At 40.2% G+C, this 27,559-nt stretch overlaps 2 protein-coding genes across 2 annotated transcripts; one reads left to right on the forward strand and one right to left on the reverse strand.

Annotated features, from left to right (window-relative positions):
* The first annotated feature begins 5,975 nt into the window (after positions 1-5,975).
* On the forward strand, positions 5,976-27,387 carry TRAPPC3L (trafficking protein particle complex subunit 3L). The gene is made up of 5 exons (XM_074820744.1): positions 5,976-6,017; positions 9,076-9,173; positions 12,064-12,163; positions 26,095-26,280; positions 27,256-27,387. Exons 1-5 carry the CDS (start codon positions 5,976-5,978, stop codon positions 27,373-27,375), a joined length of 546 nt encoding a protein of 181 aa, XP_074676845.1. The 3' UTR covers positions 27,376-27,387.
* Positions 21,457-25,374, reverse strand: CALHM5 (calcium homeostasis modulator family member 5). The gene is made up of 2 exons (XM_074820743.1): positions 24,810-25,374; positions 21,457-21,905 (listed from the first exon to the last, which is right to left on the reverse strand). The coding sequence occupies exons 1-2, from the start codon at positions 25,347-25,349 to the stop codon at positions 21,516-21,518; spliced, it is 930 nt and encodes a 309-aa protein (XP_074676844.1). The 5' UTR covers positions 25,350-25,374; the 3' UTR covers positions 21,457-21,515.
* Positions 27,388-27,559: the final 172 nt, after the last annotated feature.

Consider the following 27,559-nt stretch of genomic DNA (forward strand, 5'->3'; position numbering starts at 1 on the left):
TTTCAGTCTTAATCTTTACCAGATGTTTTTCCTTTAAGTTAATACTAGCTTTTAATTATATTTAACTAATGTTAATAGCAGACTAAAAGAGAACAAACTCCAATAGCTTAAAAAAAACCCCAAACAACCCCAAAGAGCCCTACTATTCTTTTTCCTCTTACTAATTTTTGATTCTACTCTATAACAGCTGAAAGCTTGCTTGCTAGCTTTAAATATACTTAAAAGATCCCATCATGTGTTTTAACTGATTCAATAATTTATCTCAGTGGTTCTGGAACATTTAGCTTTTAGGCAATTGTGAGCTCTGCCAGCCCCTTGCTAATTGTCTGAAACTGACAGTAATTTCTCCCTACCTTTTGGATGACAGGCAATGCTATCAAACTGATGACTACGCTATCAGGGTTAATTGGCAAGCTGTTTCTTAATCAATGGCAATTAGAAGAAGCATGGTGTGGGACGAAGGGGAAAAAAAAAAAAAAAAGAAAAAAGAGAGCTTTCAACTGTTCTTCATTAAAAAACAACCAAACAAAGCTTTGCCAAGTGGACTGATTGTAAAAAATGAAGCATTTAAAATTTAAAATGCTTCAACATTAAAATAAAACCAGAAAAGATTTGTAAGTTGCACAGAGTTTGGAATCCCAATTCTGTTCATGTTTTAATGTCAGTTCTGGTTCTGGGGCAATTTGCTCTCCAGACTCTGGAGTCCAAGGTGTAGTTAGCTGCTGGACCATGAGGATTTTAGTGTTTCACCTGTAGGTGGCAAGAAACCTAGCATCTCTCTTTTCCAGACAGTGCTGAATGTTTCCTTTGTAAAGTTTTTTTTGGGGTAATGTGTAATCTGCTATTCACACGGTGTCAAGCCAGTTTAAGATGTGCCCATGATAATAACTGATATTTATATAGTATGCTTGTGATCCAGAGTTTTGAGATTTTCTGTATGTATCAATTTCATTCTGTGGACAGAGGTAGATAGAAATTTTTCAGTTAAACATTTCTGGAGCTGGTTTCTGAATGTTGGGATGTATGATCTGAGCTTTCAGCATCTCTTACAAATCAAGCCTTAAACAGAGCTTAATTTAAAACGTTTCACTCCTGATGATATTCTCTGGGTCACACTTTGTCTACGGTCATGTTATCCAGTAGTGCTGTACATTACATACCCCAGGCTGATCTGAATATGCAAATACTTGTGTTTAAGTTCTGAGAGGTCTAACTGCCTGTAATATAAACATTTTTACCAAGAACAGAAAAAAAAAATTAGCCAGAAAGTCTATGAGGAAAATTGTCTTCCCATTACAGATGGCTATCTCCATCATGTGTGGACTTGGTGGCATGATATAATAGTGTCTAACTGTACAGCCTCTTCTCTCCGTTTGCAGAGAAGGTTGCTAATAATAGCTTTCATCTCAAAAAGTACTTTTAGTGCCTGGTATCTGCTTGGATGGCAGAGACACTCTCACAGCTGTTATACACATGGATGGCGTGTTACACACGCCTTGCCTATATACTAGGCAAGACCTTGTTCCTCCAGTGCGCTGTTAAGGTGGACACCTGCTTGTCTCACCCTCAGTCACAATCTACAAACAAGGTCATTGCTGGTAATTGGCTCTCAAAACTATGTGACACTATTACACAAAGGTGATAGAGAAATATGCTGAAACATCCAGCAGCACTTTCTTACAGCTTTTCTGGAACCTGTTGTTAAGTTCTTGGTTGTTTGCGCAGAGTAGTAGCACAACAAAATCCCAGTGCTGTCTGAACACTGCCATTTTGAATCTTCATTTTCTTTCACTGTCAGAGGATCTTCAATAACTTTTTTTTTTTTGTACTAGTGGCATTATATTTTGAAAAAAAATACCTGCTTTAAATTCAGTGAAATTAACCCAACAGGCTATTACAGAATTATTTCGAAGATATGTTTTATGCCTCAGTTAATTTTAAAATCTCTGATTGATTGCTGCTGAGCTTTCTTTGGGAACCCATGTCTTATTTTGTTTATAAGGGAGGAAGGCTTTCCCAAGCATCACTTGTTTACTCAAGAAACAGATTAGATGTGAAACTGAAGAGATGTGCAACACTGAAATATTCACAGTCATCCTGAGGCTGTTGAATGAGGCAATTTATACAATCAATACAACAACTTTGTAGTGCTGCATTGTCACTTCTTTGGCATTTGCTTTCATGTCGTGCTGTAAATAATCCTGCTGGATCATCCTATTGTAGAACAAATTACAGGCTTGGATTCCATTAAGAGCTTGGGCAGCATGTCAGACCTTTAAGTACTTGCCTTTGCAGAGGAACCCAGAGTCTTGAGGCAGACATTTAGGCTCTTTATCCAATGCCTAGGAAGAGTAACAACTGAATGCAATCCAACATACCACTACCTGAGGTGACAGCTGGCTTGCCTCTGAGGCAAAGAGATGCTTATAGCTCATGTCTGAGGCAAACAGGATACATAGGCAAACCTTAGCCACAGTTTTGCTTGTCGTTTTGCAGCGCTCTGTCAGCTTGAATTCACTGCCAGGAACCTCACTTATGAGAGTCAATGATTTTTTTTGAAGAACTGAGAATGGTTTGTCATTTTCTTTTAAACCATGGTTATTGGAAAACATATTACACCTTCCTATCCTCCCATACACAAGCAAGCAGGTTTTGTTCTCTTGTTTGCTTTTTATTGAAATAAAGCAGCCATGGAAAAATGGAGAGATTGGTTTCAGTTCCCTTCTCCACCCGATCTTGTCAAAACTCACTCACTCATCTCTTTCTTCCAAGAGCTCAGTTATTATTAGTGATGTGGTGTGACTGTGGTGGGAAGAAGCTGTATTCTCCAGCTTTCCTGCCATAGCTCTACCAGTTGTACTTAGCTGCCCCACAGAGAGGATTCAGATATTTACTGGATCAGAAGAAAATTAGGATTTTGTTATCTAATGGCCAGGAAAAGGTAGAGAGAAAGAGGGAAGTGTTCTTCTATTTTCCATCTGAAAGTTGCTTCCTGAAAGTTTGTAGGAGGAGACTGAACCCTGGTCTCTCCAGTCCTGCGCAAGTGTTTTCATCACTGAGCAGTCAAAAGGCTGACGTTCTGTGCCTCCTCTAGCTGCATTTTGAGTTATATTTTGCATGAATATCAAGCCTGCCTGTGCATCTTAGAAAGCATCCTATGACAGTACCTGCATGACAGATTTCCTGTGGGAGTGTAGGGGAGCACTGCCCACGTCCTGTGTTCTGCCTGGTTGCAGGTTGGCTTCAGGCTGCCAAGTCATTTTCACGGTCTCTTTGGCCTGGTTAAGGGAGAAGTTCCTCTCCCCTGGAGAGGAGAGCAAACAAAAGCCTGATCCTGTATTGTACTAACTTGGACACCCATCTTCTGTTGCAAGTGTGTTCTTGTTTTGGCTCAAAGAACTTTTTTAGGTATTTTTTTAGGCATTTGACACCTAATTCATTATTGACCTTTATATTGCTCTCTGCTCTGGGATATTCATGTTTGGGAAAATCCTTAGATACTGGACTACTAAAGAGATCTACAGGTTTCAGCTTTTGCCTAATAACCAGGCCACTATAAGAGACAGGGTGCTGGTGTACACTTTTATGCATGCTTTTGAACTTCAGGAGATATTTTGTGTAGTTTTTTTTCAGTTTAATATGAATGAAGAGAACTGGTGGAGTCTAGTGCACAAGCAGTGTGCAAGACCAACCTTCCTGGGTATTACCAAGGTGGATTTGTTCTGTTCCTGAAGATGTGGATGCAGTCCACCATTGACTTGTTTCCCTCCCTGGAGCCATTGAATCCCCAGTTTATTTGGATACACCATTTCAGCTTCACTTTCTCAGTCATGTGCAAACCTTTCAGAATGTAGTATGTTCTACCTGATACATCGTATTATATGTGTGAATTTACATGTATACACGTGTGCACATATGTATTTGCCACACAATGCTGATGTGTGGTTACCATTCATTGCACTGTCTGGTCCACAATGTTCCTTCATGATTGTAATATTAATAATGCAGGCTGAAGTAATTCATCTTTGTATTCAGAACTTGATAAAAAAAAGGTGCCTATTTATGGGTAGTCTTAAGTGCTTTATGATGGTTTCACTTCAGTTAAATTATGCTAATGACAATCTTTTAGAGCTGCTTTTTAAAATGCAATGCAGTACACTTACTTATGGAATATGTGATATCTCTTGCAATGAGAGACCTATTTGGTGCTTGTCGCCAGTTAGAGACAATCTGAGAAACAAACCCATCTCAGACTCAATTTAGAAATGCAAGTAACTATCAAGAGAATTGTAATGTCGGGCTTTTATAATTTATTTCAATTTAGATATGGGAAATACCTACAACAGTTTCACTTATAAAATGGAGTTGGATTTTACAGGGCCGGAAAAGTGCCCAGAAAAAAGTGGAAGAGTCTTATTATATTGTAAAGTTGTCAACACCGGCTCATCATTCTGTGTAAAATGAAAGCTGTTAGGATGACTATGTTTTCCACAGATAGAATCATAGAATCATCTAGGTTGGAAAAGACCTTGAAGATCATCTAGTCCAACCATTACCCTGACACTGACAGTTCCCAACTACACCGTATCCCTCAGCACTATGTCAACCCGACTCTTAAACACCTCCAGGGATGGGGACTCCACCACCTCCCTGGGCAGCCCATTCCAACACCTAACAACCCGTTCTGTAAAGAAATGCTTCCTAATATCTAGTCTAAACCTTCCCTGGTGCAACTTGAGGCCATTCCCTCTTGTCCTATCACTTATTACTTGGTTAAAGATTCTCATCCTCACAAAGCTGAAAATCCTTTTATCTGTCCTATTTTTTGTTGTTGAATTGTGTCATAACTTTAAACTACCATATTTTAAAGTAAATGAATCCTTCTTATCCCCAATGAATCACATCTGCTGCTTTCTGTGTATCTGGAGTAGTAAGTACCTGTGATTTTATTCTAGCACTGAATCAATTAATTGCAATTTTATAACAGCATAGCATTCAGATGAGGCCATGTATTTTTACTTCCTTTCCTGAGAAGACTCAGTGGGAATATATGCAGAGATAAGTCCTAAAAGGAAAGACAGCTATCTGATTAATTTCTAAATTCACTAGTGACCGTTGCCTAAATTTACTGCAAATGTAAACTAAGAGAATAGGCCAAATTTACCTCAGGGGAAAACAAAAAAATAAGATGAACCTTCCTGGATGTTCATAGCAGGGATGTTTACAAATAGGGGTTATCACAGGTTAAGAATGACGTAAGATCCCCTAGAAACACCATTAAGGAGAGCGCCACTTGCACAAGCTGGCAGCTGTAGCAGGTCCACAGTTTATTCCTCTGGGAATCTGGGTGCTCTAGATGTGTCCTGATAGCTTTGCAGAAACATGGTGGTAGTGGTGCTTTGTAACCCATACTGCTGCTGCCTTGGCAGACATGAACTCACCAGACTAAAGCAGTCAGAGCTGACAAAAGACTCACTCCTTCGAATTGAAAATGATCAATTTTTTATTACCTTATGCAGCAGTATCTTGCAACTGTGGGTTTTTTTCCTCAGAGAGGGAGCTTTTTTTAACCCTCCAAACACCAAAATCTGAGACAAACAACAGAATTAATTTGCTGTCCCTAAAAACGTAAAACCTGTGAATCTCTTGGGGCTGCCCTGTTTGACTTCTCATGGGTGTTTGCTGTGTATTTGATTACAAATCATTCTTACGGATGGAGTGCTTATTTATGTTGTATACAGGGACAGATCTGTTGCCGGTCAAATTCCTCCCAAAGGGCTTGGTACACAATAGGAGGAGCATTAGCAGCTTTACAGATTGCAGCAAACACGTCTCATGCAAAAGGCAGAAGAGCAGAGAGGAGAAAACTTTAGAGAAGGGAAAGAGGAAATACAGTGATTGAGAGAAAACTGTGCTGCTTGAGGAAGACAAGACATAAACTGACAATCAAGTACGTCAGGTGTTACACAAGCAACATGTCTCGCCCACCGGGAAGAAAGCAGGAGAACCACAAAATAGTAAGACATTTTTGTAATGTGTGATTAAAATTGTGCATGGAGTAAGAATAAGCTGTTATTGTATTGATGTGTTTTATACAGTCATGTTTCTGAATACCCTCAAAGTACTGAAAGGATGGGGATGAGTCTGCCAGCATGAGAACAGAAGCGCTGACAGCATTTATGGCTACTGTGGGACCCCCTTGTAAGCTGCCCACAAGCTGACATCTATTAAGCATTGACATAAAAAAGCCTCTCCACAGAACTTGGAGTCTGTTTGACTCAGCAGTAATACTGAGATTTGCTCTAGGAGCCTTCATGTCTATCTCGCTACCTTGCCTGTGACATGAAATGATTTTCAGGCGGTCCTGCCCTCAACATGGATCCTTGAGGCCAACACTGTTCTTGTTTTGGAGAAAAAAAGCTGCACTGGCCACATCTCTAGCTCATGAACAGTCACGGGAACAGATGGTGCATCTGGGGCTGCAGTATATCTGGTACCCACTGTGTGCCTCCTGCGTAGCAGACCATGTCTTCTTTTGGGGGTTATGTTGCATGAGCAGGGATCCTTCTTCATCCTCCTAATGTTGCATTTTTTCTATGCACAGGGAGTGCACCATCACAGGATCTCAACATCTGGCTTTAAGGCCAAAATCTGATTCTTGGGGAAACTGGTAAAACTGTAACCATTGTCTTTGAATGTTGGCTTTGAGCATTGATCACATAGCACAGAATTCTATCAAGTAGAAGTTACATTGACCAAAACTTCCTTCTTTTTCTGCACTTCATGCACATTCTCCTAAAGCTCCAGCAGTTATTTTAAATATGCTGCATGTGAGATTTTCCTAAGAGGCCTTCTTAAACTTCATGGTCATGAAAAAGCAGTATTTCGTGCCATTAAAGATACCTGTTATTCTCCTTCTTGTTCTCTGGCAGTGGTGTGTCTAAATACAAAAAATTTAGATAGAAAGTTTCCTCAGAATCTCTATCTGTGGTTAAAAATTTCTAACTGTTTAGGAATATTTTATGACAAGTCCAAAAAACCAAAGTTCCATAATGCAGAAATAAGGCCACAGTGGTTTGAAAATCCACCACTAGTATTGTGTCTTGAAGAGAATATGTTTGCATCTAAAAGTATAGTTATGACACACGTATATATGTATACATATGTATAACAAACTGAAGAGAGAGGAAGTTGCTAGTAAGGAAGAGAGAACATACACGACTGTAAAAGACTGGTAACAAAACCAAAGTGACTGTCTCGCTCACTGGGCACTTAACTGCATTTTTTTACTTTATCCCTAGTGCTGAGATTCTGAACAGATTTAGGAAAGATGAGGATAAAGTTCCTGAGACTGGGGTCTGTTCAGAAGCAGAGGTCTAAGTGCTTAGAGAGAGTTATGGTAAAAGATAAAAATGCCAGGTAAGTTTATGTGCCTCTGTGGTTAGATAGTCATTAAATGAAACACAGAGAGAAAGCGATCTCTGTTCTTTGTTGGATGGTTCAATTTCACTCAAGTCTTTCTTCAGGAACTTGGAGCCTTAGGGCTGTCTGGATGGTTAATGGTGATTTTTGCTAGGAGTTGGAGCACTGCAGGTTGTGCCAATTTCTGAAAAGATGACAGAGATCTGCACTGAAAAAAAGAGACTATAATATAAAGTTAATATACATATGTTTATGGGAAAAATACTCCAACTGATTGCAAAAGTGACTGATAAATATAATTGTGTTGATATAGCATGCTTAAGTTTCTCTACAGTATTTGTCTTACTACAGCACAGACTTTTTGCTGAGACTAGAACAATACAGAACCTGTATGATATCCATTTACTCCATTAAAAACTTGTTAATGGGAATTTGTCAATGTGCAATATTATTGTAATCAGGAGTTATCACCAAGGCAAGTTTAGGAAATGGTTCCATGCTCCTTAAGATTTTGAACAGTGACTTGTTAAAATGGGATCATTGATTAAACTCTGAGCTTTTGATGCAACGGAAGCAGGAAAAGGAAGCCATTCTTCCTTTCCTTGTGTGATTTGTTTTATTGTTTTTATTGGCATTCACTATTATTTTTCCACAGGCTATAAACAAAAAGCACCACTAGTCTGCCTACATGACACAGGCCTATAGTACTTTCTTTAATTAATTCCTGTCCAAGAAGTTTAGTGAGAGTCAACCGAGTTTCTCCCCTAAAGGCCAGCTGCTACTCCTGCTAAATATAGTCAATTCTGCAGTGCCACAGAGTGATCTGGAAGGGGAGGGAGGGAGGAAGACTTTCCTCTAGGTTGGTGCACAGCTGAAGAACCCAGACTAGTACTTGTGACAGGATCTGTGCAGGTATATGCCTTTGACCTCTTCAGTTGCTCTCCATGCTCCTTGGGCAGGTGGCTGTAATCCTCATCCGTCCCCTTCACCTTGCTCATGTGGTGGAGCCATACCAACCATGTCTTCTGTATTAAGATACAGAAATAATGTCACAGTGAGATTGTCCACAGGCATTTGGAGAACTAGTATTGATAGTGATTCAGACTTGTAAAGTCTGATAAAGAAGGGGAAATCTCAATGGGGCTGATTCTTTTCTACTTTGCTTGTTATTCTTTACACTTGTGTTGAATTACAGTATTTTTTCATTATTCTGAGTCAATGTTTTTTTTATTTTTTTTTTTTTTTGGTGGGGGCAAAGACACTGATGAACTGAATCAGATCAACCACACATTTGTGAAAGAACTGGAATTGCAGTGTATATACTGTTGTTCCTGTTGTAAAAGGACTAATAGCTCATTGCCTCAATTATTCTCCTGCAACTAAAAACTTATCATTAATCTTGGATGCAAGAATGTACCTGATGAAAGTAGCTGTATCCCAAGAAACGGTATTTCTGACAAGCAAAATCCCTGCACAGAGACTCAGGTGATGATCAAGTCAGACTGTCACACTTGAATTGTGGATTTCAGTGATTACACATCCATGGACAATGGAAATGTTATTTTTGCTTGCTTTTAATACAGTAGAAGCCTAAAAGTGTGAAAATGTTTGATTCTAGTTTGCTTCATTTTCCCTTTCCACCTTTTCTGGCAGAGCGGAGAACTTTTTGTACTGACATATGGGGCCTTGGTAGCCCAGCTGTGCAAGGACTATGAAAAAGATGAAGATGTCAACACCTGTTTAGATAGAATGTAAGTACTGCTTTAAATGATCAACTTTATCGATAATGCTATTTTTCCACCTGTCTGTTACCTTTCAGCTTTATGTCTGTTATCATAGGAGTTCCAGCACTGTCTAGAATTGCAGAGATTATGGGGATAAGGTTCAATATTCTGTTAACAGAAATAACAGTAATCGTGAATGAAGATCAACAATCAGCTTTTGCATTCTCAGAAGAAAAGTGTGAGGGTTGTTTTGACAGCTTACACTTGTTTCTTATTGGTCCTTTGTTAAGCTAACTAATAATATAAAATTCTAATTTTTGTCTCCTATTTCCATGTATTCATTTTCAACTTCCATGTTAACTCTCCTATTTCTTCATACCCATGTTATTTCAAACTAGACAAGCTTTTTCTTTTTTACAGGTGTTTTCTAGTTAACATGCCTTTCTGTGGCCTTCTTGTGCTTCCCCCTCATCTAGCAACACTGTGGTTTTGTGACTTGGACAGCTAAGAAGTAGTCACAACTCCAGGTTGTAGGGACTTGGCTTAGGTGACTCAGTCAATAGGCAGAATCTTTTTGTAGTCAGTCACCTTCCCCAGGGGTGTAATTCAGGTGTCTGATTTGGGAGCTCTGAATTGTCCCCTGAGGCCTGTCTGTCTTCCCCACTCCCTGGGTTAGGGACAGACAGGGCTCTCGCCTTTAAAAGCCCATAGAGCCATGAGTGAGATGGCACAGGTGGTTAATGAGGAACTGATTTTTACATGGATAACCTCTTTGGAAAATGAAGCTCCTATGTTTATAGGAGCCTGCCATCCTGACTGAGATTCCTAGGCGTTATCACCATAAAAATAATAATATCAGAGAAAATAAGCAAGAAACAACTTTTGAGCTGGTTAACAAGAAGATATACTAATACCTTCAGCAGAAGAATAAGGCCTGTGTTTTCAGGCAAAACAGACATGCAAAATGGATTTACAACAATCACAGTGGACAGAATACCTAACCACTTTACTATTAATCTGAAAGCTTGCAAACAAGCTATAGTCCAATAGCTAGCAATGGAAATGAGAAAAAATATCATTGATTGGGAAAAGGAAAAATAATTTATTCACTGACTAACAAGGGGCAACATCCCTTGGGTATTTTTTTGATATTAATCCCTCATTCAGCTCTGATGAAAATCATACATTTAAGAAGTTTAGACTTATTTCTGATGCTATGATAGAAGTTACTAAAGGGTAATTTTGGGAGATGTGGAGACATATTTTGCTTCTTGTGTTTTCATTATTGTAGCTGGTTTTATAAAATCTTTTTGTTTTTCTCTTGATAAAGAATTGATAAAATAATGACAGGTTTAATTAAAACAGTATGGCCATCTTTACTTCCGTGAAGATGAAAACAGCTCAGCTCGAGGAAGGAACCTTAGAGCTCAGCAGACCTGTGACAACTGGGAACAGTATTCTTAGATCTCTGTCTATATATTAGTACATATATAATCCATAGTGAGAATGATGTTTTTCATTGTACAGTTGCCAAATAGCCACTTGTTGATTTATTATTCATTTGACTTTGCAAATCTAAGGCATAAAAGTTGAAAAGGATCTAAGTAGTCATGTACATCACCAATAAATGACTTGATAACTGCTGATGACATATTTACCAACATTACTGATATTGATACTTAGGCCATAAATAAATATTTCACTGTTTTCTGATGCATGACATACTGCAATTTTAAACTTCATGATGCCAAAACCACTTTTTGATCCTGTCATTACATTAGACATCAGATCAGTTTTTGGCTTCTTTTCAAATACATGGTACAAAATCAGTAAGAAAATCCATCGAGTTCAGGCTGCTTCACTGAGGGTGCCTCTGACAAACAGGCAGAGACTGCCAACATCCACATAAATGGAAATGAAAAATTCCCTAGAAACATTTCTGAGTTGAATTCACATTCTTTGATAACATTTGTGTCAATCTCTTTCCCTGTTTCAAAAAATGCTTGAAGGCATAGTTATTTTGCACACTGTAGTTACTGACCTTTGTTAATATGTGAGAGCTAGGCATGAATATTTGTTTTATAAAAGAATTCCATTAACTTCCATCCTTTTTTATTTAATTTCTCTGAAACCGTAGTGTTTTAAATACAAAATGAAGATGGTGTTATACTGAAACTGTATATTAACTAGCAAATTTGGATTGTTTCTGCAACTAGTAGATGGAGAGAACAGGTTAGAAAAAAGACAAAGAGGCAATTGTGGAGGAAGAATGAAAAATGAGGTGAAGAGATAAGAGGATAAAGTGAAAGAGATCAGGTGTGAGTCCATTTCCTGTGGGTTTTCCTGGCACCTGAACGCTGCGATGAGGTTGCCCAGGATTTGCTGAACTCCCTACCAGCCCAGAGGTGAATGCTGCGACCTGAAGGGGCAGTTGCTTTGTTCTCCTTGACAGAGACAGTGTGAGGTGAACTCTGGGAATCAGAGAGGAATGGAGAAAATCCTGTGCTCTGTCACCCTGTCCTATTTTTAGTGACAAAGCAATATTAATCAGGTGTATTATTTGTATATTATTCATACATTGTACTCATATATCTAACATCTAATATTTATTTATATGTGTAAATATAAATGTATATCTAGACAGTGTGTATATAAACAACATTCATATTGTCCTTGCGAGGAGTATTGTGCTTAAAGGAGTATGATTCCTTAAATGACTACATGAACAGCAATCCCACTGTGCTGCAAAATGTGGTAGGAAGAGGAATCTAGACCAGCAAAATCTGTTGTCCTCAAAGCCATTCATGTAGGAACATGCAGCTGTTTTGCTGAGAAAGCACAAGAGACAGGTTAGGGAGATGGTAAGTGGAAAGAAGTTCCCTATTTTGAATGTTAATGTTCTTTGTTTTCTCCTCAGGGGATATGGCATTGGTGTAAGGCTGATTGATGATTTTTTAGCTCGTTCAGCCGTGAAAAAGTGCCGCAGTTATTCTGAAACTGCAGACATGATTGCACAGGTAAATAAGATTTACATTCTCTAGAGCTTCATCAGCTTCAATGGTCTTAGCTTTTCCCTCCTCCTCTATCAGTTTGCTCCAGAACAGTTACCTACATTTTCTGCTATATCATAATTGTCTTATCAAAAACCACTCATCTCCACAATCACACCCATGCTTCCATTGGGTGAAGTACAGCATTTTCCTTATCTACAACTTCATATCAACTAGTAGCTCACAGAGATTGGCCTTGAGAGGAGACACCAGTTTCTACCTCTGTAGCATAGTGTGGTGGTTTAGTACCTGCCGGGGTCCGAGACCATGTGGCCGCTGCCCCTCCCCCACAAAGGGAGTGAAATACAAAGCCCCGGGGCTGAGATAAGGAGAGGTTTAATACAGCAGTGCAACAGCGACACAACAAACAACAACAATAAGAATAACAGTGATAACAATGAACAGAGCAAGATATCTACCAATACAGCAGTGAGAACAGAGAGATGGCATAACACACGCGTTCACCGACTCTCCCGCGCTTGGGCGCCAGGAGGTGACGTCAGCATGGTATTGAATAACCCGGCTAGAGCTTCCCCCCACTGCTGGGGAAACTTAACCCTATCCTAGCTGAACCAGGACACATAGTGCTACGTCAGGCTGGGAAAAAAAACAACATTCAACAGAACAAAAAAATGTGATGTTTAGTGAGATAAGACTTTTGCGGATGGTCTTGACAAACCCACAGTGGTAAGTTTACCACAAAGGGTTGTCAGAACCACAGAATTGGTTCACATGGGTATAGTGTTATATCTGAGTTGAGGACAGAAAATGGGATATCACCTGTGAAAGGCTGCCAACCCGCGACCTAAACTGACCTTAAAGTCAGTTGCTAAGCTGAAATTAAAATTCTTCAATTTCTAGTAGCCTATGAGGTGTTTTGCCATTAGAAGAATTAAAAAGTTTCTTTTTGTTTGTTGCAGCTTAAGCTGATTTCTTCTACTCTTGCCAGAGAATGCAGCAAACAACAAAAAATGATCCAGTTTTAACAAACTTCAAATCATATATTCCCTCACTTTTTTCCTTTTTCTAGGAACATAAGCCTTAACCATCTCATATGGATCTTAAAATTTGATATTCTTACTCCTTCCATCTGAATCTCCTCAGCATCTCCATAATTATTTTAGATGTTTTTTAACCTTAAATTGATAATATTAGGAATAAACTGCAGAATTTTCTGCAAAAGGAAGAGTCGGCAGAGAACTGTAAGAAAGGAAAATGAGAGGAACATTTTCCTCACTACCCACAATTCTAATAATAAAATCAAAAAGATAGAATCAGAGTGGTTACTTTTGCCTTCTTTGATGGAAATTTCCCTTTTATTGATTAGTCTTTCACACTACTGTCAGACAAGAAAGACCTAGGAGAAAATTAAGTGGCAATACACAGGTTTCTAAAGATGTACTTTTGCCCTCATGGGCAAGTCAGATTTCCTGGGGAAGCTTAAAGAGAAATCCATAGGACATCCAGCCCCTTTAGACTGCTGAGTCACTGTAAAAATTGAGTTAGCTCAGACTAATACCTGCTCAGGTAATGGCGAATGATCCCTTTTATCCTGTATGATTTTCAGCTATGAAGTGTTACCAGTGAAGATATGCCTGGGCTTTCCCAATGGCAAAAATTAACCACACTTTATAACAAAGAACTGTTTGCTAGGTAGTCATTTGTTTTAAGAGGAGAGATCAGGGCATCAGTTAATTGAACTGAGACTTATTTCCATTGGCTCATTTGAGGAGACAAAAATATGCCTGACAGACTTTTTGATTGCTTGAGAATTACCAGCAGCATCAACTAAATGTGAACATTATTAACTGCTGGCTGAAGAACTGGGAAAGAGCAGGCTTTCTATACAGTGCACCAGTATGTGCTGGTTATACAGGAGTATCTTGGTTCAAAGTGTACATGGATGTTTGATCCAGGCAGCGACACTGGACTGGCCTCTGCCAGCAGTGACACCTTACGGGACCCAAGCAGGGTCGGATACACAAACAATACACGCAAAGATGATCAAAAGGCTTTTATTACCTCGGCGTCCCAGCAGGGGTTCCCCAACAGTTACCCAAGTGAGGTAAACAGCAAGTGGGGAGGTCCAAGGCACTGCGGAGCAATGGTGTGGGCTCATGAAGTTTTTATGTAAGAATGTGCATGCACAGTAAATCTAGGTGACAAAATGGCTAGTGGATAGCCTTGCAGGTGGACACATATGGAGAAACCCAGCCAAGGACAACATAAGCAACAATATGCTACAATGTGAAATAGAAATCTCTGTTGCCTTAACAGAGCATAAAGGGATTTATTATAAAGAATCTGGGAAACAGCTGTATTGACCTCCATTGCCTATCTCCTTGCCATTCTTCCGCACATAACCATATGATGTTATCAGATGATGTGTGATCCTGCTCACATTAACCATGTCAGAAATACCTACGTTACATCTGACTGAAATGGAGGGACAGAAGTTATCACTCCAAAATGCTTGTCATAGAGGAACTGATGGATGTTACAGAAATACAGAAAGGACCTCTGCACTTGCTGTTGCTGGTAGGGCCATAAAGTGCACATAGGCACAACACACACATACACCGTGATCTGACAAAGTTTAAAGCAGAAGCAGGTGACATTGCTAAAAACCAGCCAGATCCCATTAGCTCATAGAAGAGTGGAAACTAAATTTCTTCCTGAAGTAAAGTGTATTTTGGAGTCTCAGATCAGGATGATGTGTAACAAAGCTCCTCCTTTGGAGGAGCTGAACCAGGCAGGACATCCACTGGAGACAGTGAGAGCAGCTGAATGAAAACCATGAGACAAGCAGCATTTCAATCACCGTATTAAAATACACTGTCTCTTTAAAAGAATGATACCAGGCTGCAAAATCATGGTTTTGTTCACTTTTATGTTATTCTTTGGGTGGTATTTGTATATTTTGTCTGGATTTTCACATATATGCCAGATATCTGGTTTTCTGGGTCTTATTGCTCATGGTTCCCTTATTTACAAATGCTTTAGTGCAGATGAACCATCATTCTTAAGTACAGGGGACTCAACAAAATACAGTGTGAAATTAACCATCAAAGTAAAGAAGAAGACACTATTTGTCTGCAGGTTTTAGTTCAAAAGAGACTTGCCGAGAGAAATAAAATCACTTGGAAAGATTAGAACAAACTTTAAAGCACACAGTCTCTTGAAAAGACTATTTTTAGCAAACTAAAAAAGGAGTTCTGTAGTAGGAGTGTAACCTTTCTGAGGCAAAATGTGATATGGAAAGCATTTTCACATTTCTTTGGCAAAACATTTTTTAAATAGTCTCCAAGCACATTTGTCTGAGGCACATATCAACAAAGCATATGTAAAATGACCCAGCAAGTAACTGCAAATACACTATTAAAGTTATCAGTTCAGAATTACACAGCTGTTTACATGATCTCTTTAACTCTTCAGCAGTAGTGTTCTCAGCCAGGAGAAGGTACTTAAATATTTAACTGCACTAACGCTTCTGAGGTAGAAATCTGTTTGAGGGTGGGCATATAGAGTAAAACCAGTTCAAAGTTAAAGTAATTAAGGCAGTTCAGCAGTTCAAGTAGTTAGAGCCAAACTTCCTGTAAACATAGCTGTTATCATGCAGTCCTTTGGAAAGCAAAGGAGAAGTCTGTAAGATTAGGCTCTGGGTATTCCCTGTGGAAATGGAAAGAGGTTAAGCAAATGAAAAAACATAAAATGAGGAGTACAGAGCCAGTTTGCCATATTAAGAAATAAATACTGAAGGAAAGATGCACCTAAGGCAGTGACTGAGGGCTTAAAACTTCAACTATGTGTTGAGACTGCAAAGCCTGGAATTTACTGCTAGTTTATACTGGACTGGAGAAGGGCCAACAAGCTTTGATGATAGGTCAAAGTGAGTCCTTCTACACTGAGTTCCCATGGTGCTCATTGACTTCTCATGTTGGTGCTGTGACTTTGCATGGTTACAGTCAGGGTAGAATAACAAAAGATAAAGCAGGCCATGTAAAAGTAGTCTTTCTGCTCACTGGCAAATTGGGATAAGAAAATGGAAACCAGCTGAGGAAACAAAGCTCAGCTGAAGAAGTAATGTCCAAGGCTGGATTCAGAAGTTGGATCTAAGTATAACTGAGGATTGCTTTTGAAGTGAGGGTGATAATTTTGCTCTATAATCCTACAAAATCTAATTCTTACTTCAATTCCTTCTCACAAGACCTCTAGCATCATTGATCTGATCAAAAAAGGTGCAAAAAAAAAATAGTTTCTGGATTTAGATCTAATGCTAGAACAATGTTACCTTCTATAGCTCAAAGTCACCATGCCCCAGGAGGTGTCTGTGTGTGCTACAGGTGGGAGCCACTGGGCCATGACCTCTGGTCCACAGTGAGCTCACAAGCTCCATAGCTGTGTTAATACAGTGCTGTGCCTAAGGATATATCCCTGAAAAGCAGTAGCTGGAGAGATGGGCTTTATGGTGGAAGCTCAGTATCCCATGAATGCAGCAAATTTATATCTCTGCAGCTGCTTCTAGAGAGGCCCTTGGGGACCACCAGCACTGGGGTAATCCAACCATGTCACCCCCAGACCCAGAGCTGTGGGACAAGAGATGTGATTCTCCTTCCCTTGGGAGGTCCTGCCACACAAGGTCCCTATATATTGACATACGGGCAGTTTGAAAGTCTGACAGAAGCTGGCAGAATTTACGAAGCTGGTAACTGTTGCTTTTGAAATCTCAACAGTGAGAGGGAAATGCATACAGCAGGTTGCTGTGCTAAGTGGTAGACAGTAAACTGAAATATGAAGTGCTGCACAGTAAACAGTAAAGAAAAGTTTGTGAGCACATGGAATCAGCAACAGATGGCAAGACCTTTAAAGCATCTTGCTCTTCCCAAACACTGACTGTGGAAAAGTACTAAGAATGAAAAGTATGCTAGCAAAAATTTTATTTTGGCTGCCTTTCCCCTTCTATGCAGATTAATTCTAGTCCTTTATTAATCTTGTTATTATGTTATCTGAAACATGGTTTCATTTTCTTTAACAGTCTCTATTATCTCTTGCTTTGCAACATTACTTACGCATACAATGTTTTGTAGTGAAAAGTCTCCAGTAGTATATAAAGGGATAAGTTAGCAGCCTCCTAATTATTTCAGTAATTCTAGATTGTATTTAAGCACCATCAAAATGTTAATGAATTTTATTCTTGCTGCTTGAAAGAGATGGTTAAGACTTTGAAAAAGGGCAGTGGTACATTTTTAATTCTGACTGCATAGATTTCTTGTTTGACATTAAGCAATATATAATCCCATAGAGTTGCAAGTAACATTTTCAAGAGATTTTGCTTTATATGGGTGTCATTTTGATGCTGAGCCTATGTACTCAAAAAGAACAGATATTCTTTTTTTCTTCCATTTCATATAGGTAGAAAAGAGACAGATTTATGGATGCAACTTTCAAAACCGCTCATTCATTTTACTTCCCTGTCTTTTGGAGTCACAAAGAAAGATTGTTTTTACTCTCTGAGAAGTTGTGTATGGTAGTTTTAAAGGAATTTCTGTCCAGTCATAGCCTGGTTTCGAAAACAATGTTCATACCTATTAATGGAATTACTTATTTATGTACTTAAATTATTTTTTCTGCTGAGACATTTTTACAATTTTCACTTTATAGCTTTGCAGTTTTGCCTTAATTTGGTGCTTCATTGCAAACCAGCTACTGGTTTTGCATAGTTTCCATGCAAGTTCTCTTTTACAAAGGAAATTTTAACAATAGAATTTGGGCAGATTTGTCATACCATAATGCAAAGTACAGCTGAAACTAAGTTGAAAGCATATGAGGGCCTAGAACAGTTAACCAGTTTTTGTTCTTGTAAGAAAGACTTAAAGTTTGATGGAGCAGCAGATGTGTAGCGGAAAAAGAGTTAAGAGAATCTAAATGAGAAAACTGGGTTCTCACAGAGAAGAAATAGTAAACTGAGGGACAAAACACAGAGAATTGAGCAGATTTTTCCTGTTTATTTGTGCACTCGTATTTTGATGTACATCAGAGTTAATGCAAAATCTAAATTTTCCAAGAGAAGATGTTGATTCTGCTGTTTGGGTTTTTTTTCCCCAGTTTGTTTTCGATAGTGTTGACAGTAGTCTTCGCCTCTTTCTGAGCTGCCATGGTAGCTGCTGAAATTTCAGGGACAATGTTGATATAAAACAGCTTTTGCGATAGCTTGAAGGGCAGGGTTAAATTTGCCAAAACCAGACTCCAGTTGAAAACATAGGGTCAAACTGGCTTTTATTTTTTATTGTAGCATACCAGCATCCACGTGCAATTGCATTAAGTCACAAATATTTTGGTAAGGCAACACAGTTAGAGTAACACAGCCCGGGGAATGAGGGTCAGAGTGAGACTTTGGCTCCTGCCACGTACATGTTGCAGCCCTAAGTATTCAGCAGCTGCTCTTGGAGGTGGAGACACTCTCAACATGAGTTACCTGCACGGTGAAGATGAGGAGAAGAGAATGCACCTTGGTTTTGCCCCTCCACAGTGAAGGAGGAGGCCAGGTTGGGAAACACTCCTTTTTCAGGTGGTCCTGAATACTCAGGTGCAGAGCTTTGAACTTTCTCCTGAGGAAAAAGAGGGTGCTAAACACCCAAAGTGGCAACTCTCTGTCTTCCCACCTCTGCCAGCTATGCTTTTGCATCTGTGTCCCAGCTCTTATATCACGGTTGAGATCTCATCCTTCCATCAACCCACTTGTTTCCCATATTCCTTGATCAGCTCATTGACCTACTTAGCATCCTCCCCTTTGCATCCCAACTTGCTTTGGTTTTCTGTCGTACTAGTGAGGAAGGAGGTGGAAAGATGACTTTGGGAAGGGAAGTTTGGCCCAGGCAGGGGGACATCCTGTTAGCTGGTATCTCCTCTCCCCTTGCATGTAGAGAGAAGGCAAGTTGGGGCTGAGCAGTAGGTGTTGGGACATCTCTGATAAAGAGAGAGAAAAGCAGACAAATGGGAACGGACATGTACCCTTGAATTAGATAGTTGCTATACCAGCAGAGGAGCCTGGGGAGAAAAATTCATATATGCCAGACATGGTGTCAGACATACCTGTTGTTGTGGCTTTCATTTTGTCAGTGTTGCCTCTCTGCTTTCCGCTGCAGCAGGTACATTTAGGCGTATAACATGTCTAAGTCTGCTGCAGGGTGGGTCAGCTGGAATAAAAAACTTTAAAACGTTTGCTCAAAGACAACAAATTCTTCAAAACACACAGAGAAAATTCTAAGCAGACAGTGGAATTAGCTCTTGATATTTATTTTTAAAAAGAGTAATGGTCTGTAAATGCAGATAGATATTTTTTTCTGCTGAGGAAGTGCAGTGAGTATGAGAACAGCTGGGCAGAGTACCCTGGTTTGTTGTTAAGAGCCTGATTCAAGCAGAGGAGAAATAGGATTTTTTGCAGTCTCAGGGAGACTGGCAGTAAAATGCTGCATAAGAGCCTGCCCATTCACCCCAGGGAAAGAAACTTGGCAGAAATTTTGTTCTCCTTTTAGACAGCAGAGACTCTGGACGCCCTGTGTGAGAGCCACGTGATGAATTCCAAGTGGGTGAGGTAAAGCATAGGGTTCTGGGGTGAAGCGCAGAAGCACTGATCATGCAGTCACCTCACCTGTATTCTCTGACAGTTCCTCTTGCTCCAGACAAATTTCCTAATATATTCAGAAAAATGAAAATCAGCCTGCTGCAAAAATATTTTCTTGCCTTAAAATGTGGAATTTCCTTCCAGGCCCTCTGTCATACAATGGCTGCAGGCCCAGTACAAACAGTGTTACATAGCTCTACAGGATGCACCCAGTGCCCGAAATCCACTCAGAACAGGAGCTTTACACCTGTACAAAGAGAAATTCTCAGCTGGAGAAGATAATACCAAGTACTCTATGGAGGCAAAATATCACTGATGCATTTTCATTATTGTAGCAAAGCACTAACAACTACTGATTATGTTTCAAAATAGCATGTTATTTTTTAACATAACCACAAAAGTTTCAAGCTCTTGGTACCCTACACTTTGGCTGTAAGATTTGTCTAAAAAATTACCTGGCACCTCACTGTCAATGGAGGTCACTGCCCCATGTCCCAGGCAGATGTCTCAGGGACTAGAAGACCAGGGCTGATCACTGTGACCATCCGTGATGTTCTGGGTGCAGACACTGAGGTGCCTTGAGTGACCACTGGTGCCTCAAAACAATACCGTACCTGCAAATGGCTTGGAAATCGGCCACAACAACCCCCAGCAGCGCTACAGGCTTGGGGAGGAGTGGCTGGAGAGCTGCCAGTCAGAGAGGGACCTGGGGGTGTTGATTGACAGCCGGCTGAACATGAGCCAGCAGTGTGCCCAGGTGGCCAGGAAGGCCAATGGCATCCTGGCTTGTATCAGAAATAGCGTGGCCAGCAGGGACAGGGAAGTGATCTTACCCCTGTACTCGGCACTGGTGAGGCTGCACCTTGATTAGTGTGTTCAGTTTTGGGCCCCTCACTACAAAAAGGACATTGAATTACTCGAGCGTGTCCAAAGAAGGGCAACGAAGCTGGTGAAGGGTCTGGAGCACATGTCGTACGAGGAGCGTCTGAGGGAACTGGGGTTGTTTAGTCTGGAGAAGAGGAGGCTGAGGGGAGACCTCGTCGCCCTCTACAGCTACCTGAAAGGAGGTTGCAGAGAGCTGGGGATGAGTCTCTTTAACCAAGTAACAAGCGATAGGACAAGAGGGAATGGCCCCAAGTTGCACCAGGGAAGGTTTAGACTGGATATTAGGCAGCATTTCTTTACAGAACGGGTTGTTAGGCATTGGAATGGGCTGCCCAGGGAGGTGGTGGAGTCCCCATCCCTGGAGGTGTTTAAGAGTAGGGGTGACATAGCGCTTAGGGATATGGTGTAGTTGGGAACTGTTAATATCAGGTTGATGGTTGGACTGGATTATCTTCAAGGTCTTTTCCAACGTAGATGATTCTGTGATTTACGTAAGATGAGCATACTATAGCTCCTTTTACATAGGGTATAGGTAAAACCCTCTTGTAGAAGTCAATATTCATCTCTTGCTGTCAGCTCTTGATCCAGAGCCAGTGACATTAGTAGAGCATGAACCCTGGGTGCCATGGAGGACTGCAGCCTTTTCACTGATGTAGGGAAGTAATTTCATTCCATCCTTTTGGAGCAAGTTTGTAACTGGGAGAGAATGTCATGAAGAAGAAAGAGACCATTGTGAAAAAACATAGACATGAAACCAGCCAGAAGTATGTTATATTATCAAGATACTAAAAAGCTGAAAATGTATTTGATCTATTTTATTTCCCTTCTGTCTACGAAGTCTAGAACTGTCTGTCTTTCCACTTTGATTTCTTTCGGGCCTTCTTCAACTAGCCTGTGAATTGTGCTGTAATGCTGTTTGCTACTGCTGAAAGAGTAGAGCTGGGAAGCAGCTTCCCATTCCTGAAAATCTGGCAGGGGAAACTCTTCTGGCTCCTTGTTCTCAAAAAAGCACTGCAGGTTTCGCTCGCTCAGTTTGGTGGCATACAGCTGGAAAATCTGATCCAGTTGCTCCTTCTCCTTCTCTGCATACACCCTCCAGAACAGCAGCTGGAGGTGGCTGACTTTCGACTGGCAGCTGGCACAGCAAGTGGTTAGCAGGGACAGAAGAGCTGTGGTAGCTATCACACACCAGCCTAAAATCTGGGAAAACAAAAGAAAGGAGTTTCAGGTTAAAAAGGCCCAAGTGAAAATGCTACTTAAATCAAGAGTGTCTGACAGAGTGACCACACTTTGTACAGTGGGCCTGCTGCTCCTCTTGGGACCCCACTGCGGGCGTCTCATCCCAGTTTGCATTCAGTGCCTGGCATTGGTGTTAATGGAGTGACCATATGGGGACCAAAGGGAAGCAGAAGATGTCAGGATTGAGGCTTCTCAGTAGCACTCATTTTGGAGTCTTCTTTTCAGGAAGGCAAAAGCTGGTTGATTTTTACAGTGGAAGATAAAACGCTCAAGAAAAGTTGGCTTTTACTAGAGTCTGGCTGCCTCCCCATCCTATTTTACAACAAAGGGAACACAGATAACAACAGCTGAACAGACATGTCCAGTGCAACGGCAATGGCAGGTTCAGGGACAGATGATCTTGAGTCAGACCTCAACTACAAGACTATGTATGAAGAAAAGTTCTAAGAGAGGTCTAAGTGATCAATCAAATAATGTTATGGCTGAATAGAGCTATTCAGAAAACACAGTGGACCTGAGATCAGGAGTAGCATCTGGGTAACTTAGGATATTGATGAGAGTTTATTGAAAAACTATAACCATCTGGCATGTAGTGTCTTGGACTGGCTCACTGGATTCTGTCACACAAAGGGAAAAGTGCCTAGGGAGAATAAAATATCACAATCACTAGATGGTAAATGGTTTTCTATCTCCTGAAAGCGTTAAATAAAATTGCACAAGGAAAAATCAGGATTAAGACACAATTCTGAATTGTGATGAACTACAAAACCAAAAAAGGTAAGTAACTTTTGTCCCAGCTCAATCAACATTTTAAACTGTGACCATTTTTAGATGTGTTGTTTTCAGACTTCTTTTTAATGAAAAAAACCCCAAACAAACCAACAACTGCATTAATTAGGTAACAGAAATATAAAAGATGGTCTGAAATTTAAAAAGTAATCCCCAATTCTTTTATCAGGAGATTCAGTGAAATCTATGCTATTCTTGTGAACTTTTTTGTCTTTAATGAATCAGCCCTTTGTAGTGGAAAATATTTTTTTATGTCAAAACTGCTCTAAAATTACCTTCTTGCCTAATCCTGTGAGAATGCTGGGAGGAGAGTGCATGAGAAAGAAGAAATAGTGTGAGCATTGGCAGGTCTGTGTTGGCACTGGAATAGAGCTCAATTCATCTACACACTGATTAAAAATCATTGTTGTGTTTTCAGAGAACTTTGTTTTTGCTGAAATATGCTTCTCCAGCATCACTCAACTTTTTTTGTAGCAAATTCAGACTTTGACAAAATTCTGTTAAGAACATTTTAAAAGAAAGAGCTACTTCCAGGATTAGAGCAAGGTCTGAGGGTGAAAAAATATGCTTTGAAATTGTTATTGTGGGATGTTCTCCTCTAAGGAGAGCAGAGGTGTGAACACAATTTTTTCATGCCTGGTGCCACTGGCCTAGCCAATAGTTTTAGCCACCTACTGTACTGCAATGTGAAACATTTGCAAAAAAATTACTTGTTTTCAAACAGTGGAACAAATTCCAGTGTGGAACGAATCTACTAGGTTTCAAGACCCATAGAAACTGGATTTGCCATGCTTTAGTGGTGATGATATGGAGAGCTGTAACCTTTCTCATGTGAACTCTTGCACTGATGTTAAAAAAATAACTGCCAGTAAAAATCTGTATTAAGATGAGAGAATATAGAAAGTTTCCTCAGGGAAATATGTGAAACAGTGAAGCTTGACAAACAATTATTCTTATGGACTGGTATGGAAGAATAGCTTCACTTTCTATTATTTGTCTAGTCACTTTGAACTGGCTGATGATTTCTGTGGGTATTTGAGAAACTGCTCTTTTTAGCAGCTTTTCACTTTCTTACAGCTTGGACAATGAACCTCTGTATTCTCATGCTATAAACTGAGACACTGGTCTTTCAGTATTTCCTATACATACAACTTAAAGTCTTAAGCAGTATTTGTTATTTCCTTCTAAAACTCTCAAATAAAATTATTTGTCTGCTGTGCAGGCTTTATCTGCATTCCAGTCCTATTTGCATGAGGACTTGAAAATAAAACCAGCTCTTGGGGAGGAAATGGTTCCAGATGGAAAAAATTGTCTTGACAAAAACTTGCTGGCTCCACAGAGTGTTTTTCCTTCCTGCTAACAATCATCTTTCCATCATTTTCTGTAGCCTGTTTTTTTCTTTTTTTTTTTTCCTTTGTTTTGATTTATTTGTCTCTGAGTTTATTTACCTTACAAGGCACTGAGAAAAACTGTATCACACGAATATAGTAAAATGTAATACGATCTAAGCTTTGCATGTTCTGCTTGTTTTATTTTAGCGTTTCTTCCTTCCTCCAAGTAGGACAAAAACATGCTGTCATCTGGCATCATTAACATGAGGAACACAAACAGAAATATGTTATGTAAGCAGTCACAAATCTGTCAGAAATCTTATTTTCCAGTATTTTTCTGCTGTTAGTGACCTAAGTTTTCATTACAGTTGTCATGATGGTATAAAATAGGAGAGTGTGATATGGATTTTTTAATAGGACAGACCCCTTTAATGGGGTGACATCTGTTAATTCAGCCTCCTAAACAATCCAGTGTTTTTCTCCTTAGAGCAATCTTCATTCAGGAAGAAAGATTTAAGTTATCTGGTCTTACTGATCCTGCTGTCAGTGGGGACCCACAGGAAGTATGGCACAGCTCAAACTGAACTAACAGGTGTATTGATTGTGTTTTGCAAGGCTTCATCATGACAAAACTTTGCTTATTTGAAACCAATAGTTTTATCTTAGCACCTGACATCGGAATCTTTCACAGATAAATCACAGAGACAGTACAAACTGCATAACGCTCTTTATTTATTTTTCTTACCTGGGACTGTGCTTGAAGAGTTCGTTTCAGTTCATCACTTTCTGGAAAGACCATGGAGCCTCTGTCACAGGCTACCTTGTGTAGCTCTTCAAAGCACTTTGTAGATTTGCTGTGGCAAACTGCACTTAGGTAGGCAGGATTTTTCACACCACTCATGGCACATTCATAAAAAGTCCCATTGAGCAAAGCCACAGAAAGCCACATCACTGGCGCTACCAGAGCATTTAAAGTGATTTGTCCAAAGATGTAAAAGAAATGGCAGATATTCCCTCTGGGGAATACTTTTCTGGGATTCACCCAGCAGCCTGTAAAAAGTTTCCAGGTCTTGCGATTCATGAAATATCCAATAATTAGCAAAACAAAAGCTGGGAAGAAGAGAAATGCCAAACCGTACCTGAAGTTTTCATTGCTGCAGGGGCATCTGAAAGCAATAAGAGAAAACAGACGTTCACCTCCCATTGTCAGCAGCACCATAAAACTGTAACCTACAGCAGTTTTCCGGTTCATAAAGAATGCCATCATTGCTTGGAAACCATCCATGTTTGACACTCACTAAAGAGGTAAAAAGACACTTTATCTTTGTTTGTAGCAGTCTGTAGTGGTGTAGCAGGGGAGAGAGAGCTCTCCAGAGGAAGAGCAGCCTGCTGCTAGCCTGCCTGCATACGCCCTGTCTAGATAACACCGTGATGTCACTGTCTGGAGAAACGTGCTCACAGGGGACCCTTCCACTAGCAGAGCAGATGTTGCACATTTGCAGTAACGTCATTGGTGGTGGAAGGAAAGCAAGCAATGCTCTATATCATCAAGTTTGCAGTCTTGGCAGTCTTACTCTTGGCGGGTGGTTGTTTCTTTTTGTGACTGCAGATGGAGATCAGAGTAAAAACACACACTCATCAGTTGCAGGAGTTCTTGAGCTGTGATTATCAAAGTTGCCGGCAATGTAGTGAAGGACTTAACATAGATGCTAGTGGTCCCAGGGGAGTGTGACATGACTGAAAGCAGACCAGTGATAACAGTGAAACCACTCTGGGGTTGTAAATGTAGGAACATCAAAGACAGAATAAGCAGCCTTCTGCCATACTTCCCTGGAGTATCCCATAGCTCCAGATTTACATCTCTGACTCTGATCACAGAAGAGACATCTAGTTTGATTTCCAGCCTATCTGGCCCTTCCCCCTATTTTCTTGGGGTAAAGCTGGTCTACAGAATGAGAATCCTGCATCCTAAAGTTTCACCTCTGTTTGCACACAACAGATTCAAGCAGCAGAGTTTCATCCTTTTGCAGGTTGCTTTCAAGATGTACCTCGGGGTCACCCCTACTGTGAGCTGCAGTAGTGCCGCAGGAAATGAATTCTCCTTAATCCTGGACAAAAACCCACTAGTGGACTTTGTGGAGGAGCTGCCAGCAGAACGAGCATCGCTTTGCTACTGTAACCTCCTCTGTGGGGTGATTCGAGGTGCCTTGGAAATGGTAAGGAAGTGCATATCAGTGTTCTCCATTCTTTGTTAATATGCAGAGGCACAGGAAAGCAAAACCACTTGCTCAGATAAATGAAGGAAATTTAGTAGTGTTTAACCTCTCTCAGACTAAATGTCTATATCTAAATAAAAGAGGGCCAGACAGATCCTGGATCCAGAGGTAGAGAAGCACACAGGTTGGCTCACCTCCACACTGTCCCTGCTTGGCTCTTCCGTGGCCAACTCGGGTGCAAAATCCAGGTGGGATTGGGCAGCCAGCTAACACGTAATGTGGAAAGCCAGGGGGGCATGCTGGACGACTTCGCTGCTCCTTGAGCCCATCTCTTTTTCCTGCATAGGTGTAATCGGTAATAGCCATCCATGATTCTTTACAAATATGTGAAGATAAATAATATTCTCAGGTTACTGCAGTGCCTGCTGAAAGGGAGAACAAAGTGTGGATGAGTATAAAGTTAAAAGCATCAGAAGTGTATCAGATGGCGTTACAAATTTTGTTCTTAAATTTAAGACTTTTACAAAAGTAAACAAAGGGCATCATTTGAAAGTCACTAAGTTGTGGAGCTTACGTTTCAAGAAAGCAAAAGATGTACAAGTATTATATATGTGCATCAGTCTCAGAATTATAGTATCTGATATAGGAGGAATTAACAAAAATATTATAAGTATTAGTACATGACTGGGAAATTTTGTGATCACAAAATCATCAAGTACACAATTTAAGTTCTTGGAAGAAGGCAAAGCACTCAAATGAAGGGTAATGTATTATACAAATTCCAGTGTATATAAACTTCCTTTTTATTAACTCATTTGGGAAAGATACTTTAAAACAATCTAGAAATCCATTTCTTATGAAAGCTGAGAAAGGGAGTCCCCTTGTGGTAAGAGAGAGAGGAAAAGTTCTTTATACTGGAGGAGGGGAAAAACTGGGCATTTCTTTGCTTAACTGATCAGATCTGATTCTTTCTAGGTTCACTTACCAGCAGAAGTTACCTTCCTCCAGGACAGGCTGAAGGGAGATGCTGTGACAGAAATAGGAATTACATTTTTAAGGAAGGCTGAAGACAGAAAGCACAGAAGAAATAAATGAAAAAAATACTGGGAGAAACGCTTGCTGAGGGATATCATGCGCTTTTTGTTTCTGAAGAAGACATGCAGGGTAAAAATGGCTTTGCTGAGCCAACTGCACCAGTCACATGTTTGAGAGGTGCAGAGAGCCGGGCAGCAAACGGGGGGCAGAGCAGGGGGAGAACAATGTTAGTTATAATGACACA

Source organism: Strix aluco, chromosome 3, assembly GCF_031877795.1.
Source record: "Strix aluco isolate bStrAlu1 chromosome 3, bStrAlu1.hap1, whole genome shotgun sequence".
NCBI classification, from domain to species: Eukaryota; Metazoa; Chordata; class Aves; order Strigiformes; family Strigidae; genus Strix; species Strix aluco.

Coding starts and splice junctions, on each gene's coding strand:
- TRAPPC3L (XM_074820744.1), top strand. CDS start 5,976: ATGTCTCGCCCACCGGGAAGAAAGCAGGAGAACCACAAAATA. Junction 12,164..26,094: donor CTGCAGACATGATTGCACAG/GTAAATAAGATT, acceptor ATCCTTTTGCAG/GTTGCTTTCAAGATGTACCT. Junction 26,281..27,255: donor TTCGAGGTGCCTTGGAAATG/GTAAGGAAGTGC, acceptor GATTCTTTCTAG/GTTCACTTACCAGCAGAAGT.
- CALHM5 (XM_074820743.1), bottom strand. CDS start 25,349: ATGGATGGTTTCCAAGCAATGATGGCATTCTTTATGAACCGGAAAACT. Junction 21,906..24,809: donor CTCTTCAAGCACAGTCCCAG/GTAAGAAAAATA, acceptor TTGTTTTCCCAG/ATTTTAGGCTGGTGTGTGAT.